Source organism: Mucor velutinosus (assembly GCF_035048745.1).
Source record: "Mucor velutinosus strain NIH1002 chromosome Unknown tig00001542, whole genome shotgun sequence".
In the NCBI taxonomy this organism is placed as follows: Eukaryota; Fungi; Mucoromycota; class Mucoromycetes; order Mucorales; family Mucoraceae; genus Mucor; species Mucor velutinosus.
The window spans coordinates 262873-274666 of record NW_027041924.1 but is presented as its reverse complement, the minus strand read 5'-3'; the positions used below and the strand labels follow the sequence as shown (position 1 = coordinate 274666).

At 40.4% G+C, this 11794-nt stretch overlaps 3 protein-coding genes across 3 annotated transcripts; 1 reads left to right on the top strand and 2 right to left on the bottom strand.

Moving 5' to 3' along the window:
- Positions 1–88: 88 nt before the first annotated feature.
- ATC70_004769 (uncharacterized protein) lies at positions 89–1099 on the top strand (the record flags this gene model as incomplete). Its single annotated transcript, XM_064824069.1, has 1 exon — positions 89–1099. One exon carries the CDS (start codon positions 89–91, stop codon positions 1097–1099), a length of 1011 nt encoding a protein of 336 aa, XP_064677005.1.
- A 7096-nt stretch (positions 1100–8195) lies between these two features.
- Positions 8196–10012, bottom strand: ATC70_004768 (uncharacterized protein; the record flags this gene model as incomplete). Its single annotated transcript, XM_064824068.1, has 3 exons — positions 8196–9375; positions 9444–9711; positions 9784–10012. The coding sequence occupies 3 exons, from the start codon at positions 10010–10012 to the stop codon at positions 8196–8198; spliced, it is 1677 nt and encodes a 558-aa protein (XP_064677004.1).
- A 295-nt stretch (positions 10013–10307) lies between these two features.
- On the bottom strand, positions 10308–11470 carry ATC70_004767 (uncharacterized protein; the record flags this gene model as incomplete). Its single annotated transcript, XM_064824067.1, has 5 exons — positions 10308–10717; positions 10771–10886; positions 10958–11119; positions 11170–11261; positions 11312–11470. The coding sequence occupies 5 exons, from the start codon at positions 11468–11470 to the stop codon at positions 10308–10310; spliced, it is 939 nt and encodes a 312-aa protein (XP_064677003.1).
- Between the last annotated feature and the right edge of the window lie 324 nt (positions 11471–11794).

Sequence of the window (11794 nt, the reverse complement as noted above, 5' to 3'; positions counted from 1 at the left end):
AAACTTTGATAACTTTCGACTTGATTGCACGTTCATACAGGTTACGTATGGGGCTGCCCACCCTCACTTGCCTTTGTTGTTTCGCAACATGCGATATGGCTCCTCCTTGACTGGCCTCCACTGCCTGCTCCCGATCTTCCGTTCGGTTGATGCTTTCGCTGTGGAACCGTCTTGGACCGACTGCATCTTGTCGGTGGATACCATGTTGCAGCTACCGATGAACGTATTGTTCGACCAAACAACTACCGATATCGGTTTCCTATACCACAAACAGATTCGTATGCTGCCTGCTCATGTCTTCTTAGAGCCTAGTCGTCTCCCGGATGCGTTGGTGTTCAAACCAAGAACTACTAGTTCCAGCCCTGGTCTTCTTTCCAGAATGACCACGGCCGTCCGTGCCACCACCATCCAATTTTTGCCTACGTTATGCCCTGATTCCCTTGTTTCTCCTGCTGGCCCTGAGCCATTACTTGTCACCGGTGGAGGTGTTGATCTGTCGCCCTACTATTGTCACAAGCTCTTCTACCAAGGTATTCAGATTCTGTCCATGTCTGGTACCGAGCTCCGTGCAATGTACATGCGCGATCACCCTCCAATAACCGACCCTCGGGTGGATGTAAATCGACTCACTATGGCCTCTTCTCTTCAAACGAAAATGCCTAGTGCACCTCGTAATCTTTGGTTCCGGTTGATCCATAATAAGGTCTCATCCAAAGCTAATGTTAGTCCCATCTTTAAGCTCCCAGATGACTTATGTGTGTACTGTGGCTATCGTGAGACAACAACTCACATGCTGTTTACCTGTCCTGCCAACTTGGAAATTTGGTCCAATTACTTTGCTCTGATCTTCGTGCCTCTGGGGTCACTCGACATGAGCCAAGTTGCCCAAGATGTCCTGTCCCTCAACCTGTCCTCGTACTGTCTCTTGGACTCGCCTCTCAAGGTCTCCATCTTTGAAGCAGTAACATGTGTTTTAACAGCCATCTGGCGTGTCAAGTGGCGCAATCATTATGATAACGTTGGCTTTGACAACCAGTCTGTAGTGGACCGTGCCATGACCAACTTGAGACAAATATCGTCTTCAAATCTATTCAAATAATTTCTTTGCTCTTCCGGGACGGGTCACTTTATACTACACCCGCACCCTTTTCCTATTTATCTAAATACTTTTTATGAGTTTATCTAATAAATCTTCATACTTACAAATAAAAAAGAATAAAAATCGACTTGATTGAACAATTTCGCTAGATTCGACTACATAAAATGTGATGACCATCTTATGCGTCTTTAAGCAGTCCCTGGTGGTAGGGCGAAGTGGTAGAAACTCCCGTATGCCAACGGGAGGATCCTGGTTCAAATCCTGGTGAACGCAAGTTGTTTGATTTTTTGAAGTAGTACTGATGTCCTCGTTTGGTGTTTTGTACTCTATCCATTATCTATATTTTGACGATTTCCGCAAGACTGTTTTGGCTCTAGGTGTCGCACCTTATTAGTAGTAGATTTCTTTCCCAACTTAATTCAAAAATATCTTATTCCCCTTCTTTGCAGACATTGGGTCCACCAACAGTCTTTTCTATCCCTCAGTATGACATTTAAAGGACTTTAAATAAAACCTGGAGCTCGACTCCCCTACAAAAAAAAACAAAAAAAAAAAAAAAAAAAAAAAAATGCGTCTTTAAGCTTTCTTGGAGTGCTTTTCAAGGCGCATACAATGGTACCAAGTGAGATAGATGTTTTGAATAAAATTGTCGAGGAATTTGTAAAAAATATGAAAAGAGGTTTCTGGTCAAAAAGTCGAGATTTTCCATATCAAAGTCCCACAAAGATGCTTTCAAGGGTTACGTTAGATCGATAGAAACATTTTGATTCAATATATACCATAGTAACGAGCCGTTTGAACGTAGGTTGGTTTCCACCGAAGCGAAGCGTAGGTCAGGAAACCACCCGAAGTGCTGAAAGGCTCGTATACCATAGTAAAAGCCTTCATTGTCAAGGTGAAAAACGCGATCGTTTGATTTTTGATGAAAACCATGAGGGGTATCTCATGCTTTTCACCGGTCTGCTTTTTGGTCGAATTTTGACCATGTTTTTTTGGTTCCCAAAAAGTTGAGTAATAGTGGCAATACGTATGTACCAGATGAGAGTAAATATTTGGTGCTATTCTGACCATATAAAACGGCCTTGAACACAAGAAAGCGCAGCTCAAATGCACTCAGATTTTGCTGTATGAGAGGACTAAAAAGGGGAAATACCAGTATGCTACTTGCCTTTATATGAAGTAATTACGTGTATATTATGGATGTAGAGCATCACATAATAAGAATCAGATTTACAGATAATATGAAGGGCTTTCATGTGTGTGGATGTTCAAAACGAAAGGAGCAGTATTTTTGGTAAGAAACGCAAGGGCAGTCGGTAGCGCGAGATGCCACTGCGCAGGTTGGTTCTCTACACCGAAGCGACGCGAAGGTAGAGAGCCGTCCGAAGCATAAACACTTGTATAATCATAATAAAAAATAGTATTAGCATGATGACATCAAGGGTAAAATACTCCAAAATAAGAGATGTCGAATACTACAGTGTTAAGCACAAAGAATAAAAGGATTATTATTTGTAGCTTATAAAAAATGTTTGATATTGCAAAAACAAGAAAAGACTTATTTGAATAAGATCAGACACAAAAACTAAAGAGTTATTAATGAAGAAGACCAGAGTTTTCCTATTTATAATACTACATTCTGGATGCCAAAGTAGCAATTTATCTTGTTGTACAACACTTATCACATCTGGTGAGCCTCAGCATCTAGATAGCCGAGATGCACTTCAATTATCATAGCTTGTCCATGTTGTTGCACAACACAGACATATCTACCCATCAAGAATACCTTAATCTTTATAGACATTTGTAGCCCTTCTTCTGGCACAACAGACGGCTAGATGATATGGCATTTCTGTTGCGGACAACCATCAAAAGTGTTCTGCTAAGCTGATAAGCATCTCGTTCAATCTGAGCAAGTTGTTAGATTCAAGTTTACATAACATCATTGACGCTCAAGTTATAAACTTACTGTATTCGCGCATTTCCAAAAGAAAGATCTGAACCTTAGTATTAGAATACAAGTGTCGATTGCTTAGGTGTCGAGTTCTGTATAATGCAGAACATTAGAGACATTAGAAAGAACATGAATTTATTTACTTCTTTGTCAACACATCCTACTGCATTTTATTTTTGGTCAAATTGTGCCTAAATTTAGTCATTTTGATGCACGAATAGCTCATGCTACAAAGCGCTGTAGACGTTTGGAATAGGATCAAATCGCCCTCCTTTGATACACTTTACTTGCTGATGCTTTATCTCGAAATTTTTTTGTCATTGCAAATCCATGAAAATTTTCATATTTTTATGAGTATTAGCAAGGGAAAATTCTCGAAAATCAAACGATCGCGTTTTTCACGTCAAAAGTGAAAACTTTACTTACGATACATATTAGATTAAATTGATCGTAAAGATGAAATGCAACATTGGAATCTCTTTCTATGAGACTTTCATATGCTAAATTTTGACATATTCACAGAAAACCTGTTTTCATATTTTTGGAAATTGCTCATTATTTTTGGTCTGAAAGCTGAGAGTAATCAGCACCATTCGATGCAACTTCTTTAGTTCTCTAGAGATGTATTAGAAAGTTGGGTGTGACAACGACAATTTTCATAGTCAAATTTAGCAAAAACGTTTAAAGGATGTAAGATCAAGTCAAGTTTGAACACGAAAATACCACTGCATAATTTCAAATTAGACTACCGCAATTACGGCTGCTACGGCACAAGACTGAGACTAAATCTACTGGTCGTGACGTCGGATAGGGTGCCCTCTCATTTTTCCCTGCCGTCGCTTTTACCCTTTTTGCAAAACGCGTTCTAGTATCAAACCATGGTGGTTTGGACACCGTTTGATTGATAATAACACTCTAGCTTCCGATAACATTGTCTTGTACTGTTAGAAGAGCTTGATACTGCTTCTTTAAAGTGGAATATATTAGGTACCATTCGATAACGAGCACTGGAAGACGTAGAATTAACACTGCTGATTGAGTTTGTTTATTAGGTTTCAATAGTTTTTTGCCTGTTTGAGTGAGTGCTGCTGCCATTACTTCTCCGGTATCTCTGCTGTCTGCGTCTTTGGTTTATCATGTCTGGCGGTTGCTTCTTTGGTCTTTGTCTGGTCTCTGGTGTCGTTCGTTGTTCTTTGGCTTGTCTATGGTGCTGATGTTGCTGCTGCTGCTGCTGCTAATATGGACTTTCTTGGTCTACTGTCTTTGGTACATGCTCGTTCTCTGGTCTATATTAGGTGGTTGCGTATCCTCTGGTCTATCGACGGTGGTGGTAAGTGGTAATTGACTTCTTTGGTCTTTGTCTGGTCTCTGCTGGTGGCGTTCGTACTTTGGTTTGTCTATGATGCTGCTGTTGTTGCTGCTGCTGCTAATATGGTTTTTCCTGCTCTACTGTGTTTGGTGCATGCTCGTTCTCTGGTGTCACTCGTTCTTTGATTTGTCTATAGTGCTGGTGTTACTGTTGCTGCTGCTAATATGGTCTTTCCTGCTCTACTGTCTTTGGTACATGCTCGTTCTCTGGTCTATATTCGGTGATTGCCTATCCTCTTCTGGTCTATTATCGACGGTGGTGGTAAGTGGTAAGTATCTTCTTTCTTCTGGTCGCAATGATATAAAACTTCTTTGAACGCTTGTATTATTGCTTCCTTTCTCATGATAATGCATTCATGATGTTTACTTTGTTGCGTTTTTCTTCTTCTTTTGTTGGTTGTGTTGCTTTACATCCGACTATTACCATGCATGTTGCTCATGTATGGATTTTTGTTGCAACAACAATGAGCTGTTCTGAACGTCTCTGATGTTGTATTTGTCATACTTTTCTTTGACTCACTTTGTGTGAGTATTCCTTTTTTGCCTACGTACTACTCTACTCCTATAGTAGTATGTTCGTTTCTTCTTTCTTTTGTTATTATTATGTTTCTTTGAAGCATACCTTTTTTTTACGTTGTGTGGATGTGCCTATCCCTGAAGCTCAACAAGACTCTATCCGAGGCTAGGAGGTGGATAGGCTGCCTCCACTTGGTTATCGCTACTTACTTTAGTGATGATTGAGGGTCTCAATGCCTGAATTTATAGCTAGGTGGTGTAAGTAAGGCATGCTCTAGCACCTGAGGGACATTTGATGATAGTATCAGCTATATTTCTATATATAGCGGCGCTTAAAATTTTGCCTCACATCAAAACAGGGGGAAACCCTCGCAAATTTTTTTTTAGGTCAGCGGAGTTTTCAAGCAATCTGATTGGCTAAGAGGTTGAAGCAACGAAGGGTTACAACTAGTTTATTTCCTATTGATCTGTCATTTATAATAGTGTTGTGTTTGTAATAAAAGGGTATCTAAATAGATACAATTTAAGTTCTTCTTCTTTATTTAAATGTATGCTAAGGTGCAATCATCATTTGATCTGGCATCAATAAGACAGTTTCATGTGAAGGATTTTTTATATTATGTATGGAAAATTATGTAGTAGGTACAACTGTAGTAGGTACAACTGTAGTAGTACACTAGACACCGGTTCCTCCAGTACCAAATGCCCCGGCAAACATGAATCGTTTATCACTGATTTCCAACATGTTTCAACTTATGGATTGCTATTATTTACCACATAATATCAAAAATTCTAAATGTACACAAATGTTTCCAATTTGAGTTTTGAAATTTTGATACTACTACCAGAGCTGATGCATTATTTCTGAAAACGGGATCTCCAAATGCGAAGAGAAACTCAGTTCAAGCACAACAGATATCATTATTAGATCATAACCTTTGACATGAAATTGGATTCAATAACAATTCCATTTATAGAATACACTGGAGAAATTTACTAGTAATGAACTATAATAGTAGTAAGTTATTAGTAAATTATTTTGAAAATCCATGAACAAAAATGGATTTGGTTAACTATAGCATATTATTCAGGATAATAGATGATGGGATCTGTTATCCTCCTATCACTCAGATCCCCATCTAATACCATTTCCTGACGTCGAATCTCTCATTTCGAATAGTTTATGAACCCTCTTATTTCTTATGTAATAAACGATATCCTGTACTTGCTGATTTATTTCATACTCTTTTTTCTAAATAATAATATATTTCTGATAAATCTAGAGCTTTGAAAGTAACTCATTCCTATAGCCAAATTTTGCGACAAACCAATATTTCAACTACGTTAATGTTGGACTGCACGGACTCAATAGCGACAATATCAACTTGCAAATTTAGACCACAAAAAGGAAAAGACATGGCAAGTTAAACATAAAAAGTATCTGCAGTTAAGCAGTACTTGAATTGTACTCTTCTGTGTAGTATAGATGGTAAGGAAAACTATGGCAATGGCAACGATAACAGTTCAGACGATGATGGTTGCTATATTGGTGTAGATTCTTCTCACCCAGGCTATCGCTCATGCACGGTAGACGTCGAGGCGAAAGAACCTGCTTTGTTCGCTACGGCTGGGATAGACTGCACCCACCAAACTAAAAATTTAACTGTTATACTACAACCAGCAAAAAATACATTACTGTATGACACCGAAGGAGGTAACTATGAATGTAAGAATAGTATAAGTATTATAGAAAAACCGAAAATTCTTAGATATTACATATTCGTCAATCGTAATTGTTAATTGATTTAGAAGGTTAAAGAGAGGCAGCAATACAAATATCCACCAGTTGCATCCACACACGGGCAGCTCCACGTTAGCACCACCTCTACAATATGATGGCGGATACGATTATAAATGAACAACAAAAAAAGTGGCATTGAATTCACAATAGCCAATGTACTATCTTTATTCAGATATCTCTTTCCTGCGAATTCTGTATCGTCCTGTAGATAGTCAGTAAGTATTTCTTACGTGGGAGGGCAAAGCTAACAAAATTACATTTAATGCTTAAATCCTAGATGTTACCTAGAGTACAGCCTCGAAAGGGGTTCGAACGGATTTCATCATACTTGCGAATGACCAAGAAGGTTATAGGGAGATCAAACCTCCTGGTACCATCTTCTAGTTGGTCAATGAAGATCAGGCCCGAACAGCTGAAGCACTAAGAAAGCAACTAGATGGCCGTATATATGAAGAGCAAAGAACAAAAGGGCTCTATAACCTTTAGTATGGCATTCAATGGATTTACTATTGAGTTATACCTTATGGTATTTCAAGTTAAAAGCACTTTGCCATTACAATTTTATGCTATTGACACCTTGAAATTCCCAAGCTTGCCTATTATATACAGTGTAGCGACATCGAAGAAAGTATTGGAACTTTATTAAGTTTCAAGTTGGAGGGCTTCATTTGTAAGGGCAAGAAACGTATGGTCAAGTATTCATTATTTGACTTCCATCATATCATGCTTAGTTGAAGAAGCAAACGCTCTAAATCCCTAGGTTTATCATGACTATACCCATATGTTTGAACCAATCTTTATATTCATAATATTCCAGGCCATTTCATTATATGTGAAAATCTGGGACAATGTACACAATGCTGCTATTACTTTAGCGGTATAAACAACTTGTTGATTTGCATATGATGACAAATGTCCCCACTGACTGTGGGAAAACCAACATGTTTGGATCTGTTGCAAATGATCCAAGGTATTATACAATAACATTGGCCGACCTGGCGAAATCCCTCTTGAGACATCCAAGTCGCAACTCATCTGTTGGTTTTGCTTTACATTTGCTTGCTTCACGACGCCTGCTTTGCATGTTTGCGTTTAGCTAATTTGTTGCAAGTTTCACAAGGCATAGACATGGTAACCCAAAGACCAGCCATCTCTGGGTCCAGGCACACAGTGTAACTTAATATAGATGCACTAGGGTTTTTCCACATGAAGATGCCAGTGAACAATGCCGTGTACTTGATAGCAGACCAAGGTTGTATCAGAATATTCAAGATAAAAGGTGGAATTTGTCTGCATCTTTTGAATTGGTAGTACAATAGCTCTCATCTTCATTTAACATTGCAATTATAGAAAGTTTGGTAAAAGACGAAAAATCAACCTCAATGGAGAGGGCTAACACTTTATTTCAAAGAAAAACGAGTCTGATGTGACCCTGTTGCATTCATGGCATGATTGAATTAGTTTGTATTGCTAACAGCTTGTTGGCTATCAACAACCTTGTCAAGACCAAGTTGCTTATCAGTCCACATGGGAGTAGGCTCAACGGCATTATCAACGCCAACACCTGCGCAACCTCCTTGGGCAGACCAATCCTCGAGACGCTTGAAGCCATAACGAGTCCAAATCTTGTCAAGAGAATGAACAAGCTCATCGATCATAGGAGCATTGTGGCCAGGGGTGGGAGTGATACGAAGACGTTCCTCGCCAACAGGGACGGTGGGGTAGTTAATGCTTTGAACGTAGATATCATGTTCAGACAAGAGTTCATCCGAGGCTAACTTGGCAGCGGCAGCATCACCCACAAGAACAGGGACAATATGAGAAGGATTGGGAATGACGGGAATACCAATATCACCCAAACGAGACTTGACGGTACGAGTGTTGATTTGTTGAAGGCTACGTTCAGCACTGGATTCCTTGAGATACTTGACAGATTCCATAGCACCGGAAACGACAGCAGGGGGAAGAGAGGTAGTAAAGATGAAGCCGGGAGCATAAGAACGGATCATGTCAACAAGGTATGCAGAACCAGCAATGTAGCCACCTACAACGCCGTAGGCCTTACCCAAAGTACCAGTAACGATATCGATCTCATCCAAGATACTTCCATTGCCCATAGTAGGATTGGCAGCATTCAAATCGTAATCGAGATGCTCAGCGACACCAGCACCGCGAGGACCGTACATACCGACAGCATGGACTTCATCTAAAAAGGTGATGGCACCGTATTTTTTGGCCAAATCAACAATCTTACGGATAGGACCAATGGAGCCACACATGGAGTAGACAGATTCAAAAGCAATAATCTTGGGGACGCTGGGGTCAACAGATTGCAAGAGTTGTTCAAGATGCTCCATGTCATTATGACGGAAAATCTTCTTGGGAGCACCTGAATGGCGCATACCTTGAATCATGGAAGCGTGGTTCAAGGCATCAGAGAAGATGACACAGCCAGGTAGCTTAGAAGCGAGTGTAGAGAGCGTAGCATCATTGGCAACGTAGCATGAGGAGAAGACGAGCGCGCCCTCTGTGTGATGGAGATCAGCCAATTCGGACTCAAGACGCAAATGAAGATCAGCATTTCCTGCAATGTTGCGAGTGCCACCAGCACCAGCGCCATAGCGATCCAAAGTACGCCTAAATCGTTACACGTTAGTATTTGTTTGCATGCGAATGTAAGGGGTGGAAATTTATCGGAGACATACTTCATTGTATCAGTCAATACAGGACTTCTTCCCATGCCCAAGTAATCGTTAGCACACCATACGGTCACTTCATCGGTGACACGAGCGGTGTGGGCACGAGGGAACTTTTGGGCCAAACGGTTGATGTTGTTAAAATAACGATAACTTTTATCCTTGTGCTTTTTGTCCAATTCCTCCTGATAGAAGCTTTCGTAATCGAAATGCTTCTTGGTCTGATGAGAAACAGCAGTGGCAGCAGCGGGGATGGGACCCTGGCCATGATTGGTGACTATAAAGAGACGAAAAAAAATTAAAATGAGACATCTCCGCAATGTTCAACATTTGATTGTCTAAACCCTACCAGCAGTTGCCTTTACGGGCTTGGAAGGAGATTGAGATACAACACTGGAGGTTGAAATGGAGCGAGATTGGATAGCTTTGCTCATGATGGGGCATTGCTTGGCCTTGTTCATCAAAGGGCTCATGGCTTGGCTAGCACTGCTTCCAGTCGTAAGTCTACGAAGAGAGGAGGCGGATGCCACATGAATGAATGGGCAAGATTTCTTTGCTTGCATCAAAGCGATCTCCATGATAAAGTATTACAGAAAAGTAGGGGGGGGGGGCTTGAAGAGAGAAAGAGAGAGAAAAGAACTGAAAGTGTAAGAAAAGTTCTTTTATACAAACAAAAGAGAAGAAGGTTGATGTTTGCGCTTCCTGATTGTGTGTGGGGGGGTGTAAGCAATTTTATAATGTTTTTTTTTTTTTCACGGTTCCGACACAACCCAAAATGAAGCCAATCGTTTATTCACATTTGATAAGATTATTTGACACAAATTTATATCAACCTATTAACAGCAATAGCTTCTTATTGTGCAACGATTGATTTCAAAGTTCGTCTTTGATTACTATACCCGCAATTGCCGGGGAGGCAGTTTCAATCAGTGAATCAAGAAGGGTAGTAGCAGCAGTGGTGCTAGGAGTAGTGTTGGATGTGGTGGTTGCTATGGCGGTTGCTGTGGATTGTGCAATCACAGTGACAATGGTCGTTGTTAATGTCTCCTTGCTCTTTTTGGTCTGACTTAACCAAGATACCCACGAAATGCCAACATCCCATGTGCGTTTCTTTATGATATACAGCACAACTGAGCTAAACAACAATACGCCAAATAAGAGCAAGAGCCGATCAAACCAATCTGAGGCTTCAAGCTGAGTAATCACTCTTTTAGAAATATGGATAAGAGATCCCAGATTTTGATATTCCGTGTACGTTGATGTGAGGGTCTTTGAAGACTCGGCTAAACAATTTCTAAGGATTTCCGGCTCTCATTATCAAATCAATCAATCTTACCAAGCATACTAGCTGAAAATGTACTCTTCTCCAATTCTTGTTGCATGAGTGTGCTAGTTCTCTTTAGTGCTTCGGTGACATCTGAAGATGCACGTAGAACAGCTTCATCATGTTGACTATTGTACCCCCCCCCCACAAGATGGTCAGCCATGTTGCTTGCAATTCATCTCCCAATGTTCACTATTACCCTCTCTGTAAACCCTTCTGCTTCAATTCGTACTGTTCTGTGAAACTCTTGCCGTTCAGTCTCTTGCTTCCAATGCCAAATAGCTCCTCCCGGTTTCTTTTTTCTTCCTCATCTATTCTCTTTTTTGCCCTCAAAATAGCTTGACGTGAACTCACTTGCAGTCTACGGAAGGTACTCAGCATGGCTGCTTCTGAGCTTTATGCGATGCTTACTGTTTTAATTGGTTTTCGTATTCGCCAAGTCGATTCAGGATATTCATTTTAGACGATTCCGTATCTTGCTCCTCTGCTAATTGCTTTACCACCTAGTCTTGAGTGAACATCATGCAAATAGTGTACTGCATTCAAGGTTTACCTCGATATCTGTGGCCAAACAACGAATGCTGGATCGGATAAGCTCAGCAACTTCTTTCTGCACTGTGATGGAGTCAACGTGGTAGAGTCGCTCCACTTGTCGTTGGCATTCAGCTGCTAGTCTGCTTAGAGACCGAAAGTTGTTCTCGATGGATGCCATTTGGTATAGTAAGAATTGCAATAGGAAGAAAAAAAGATGGAACAGTTGATAGCCAAAACATTGCTTGCCACGACACACACATACACACATGAAATTGAGCGATTACAGCTCCGTGTGATATAGTAGCAGTGCACATGAGATCATTCTTTCATGTTCCTTCAACATTAGGCATTTGACTTTATGGCCATTTACATGTGGAAAATAGCCAAATTTACTGGCAAACAGACGAATAAAACAAGATTTCTTACTGCTACATAGACCCAGCTTTGGATCTCTGCCATATCTACCAAGAAACCATGATTCTATTCATGCTTATGATGCCAC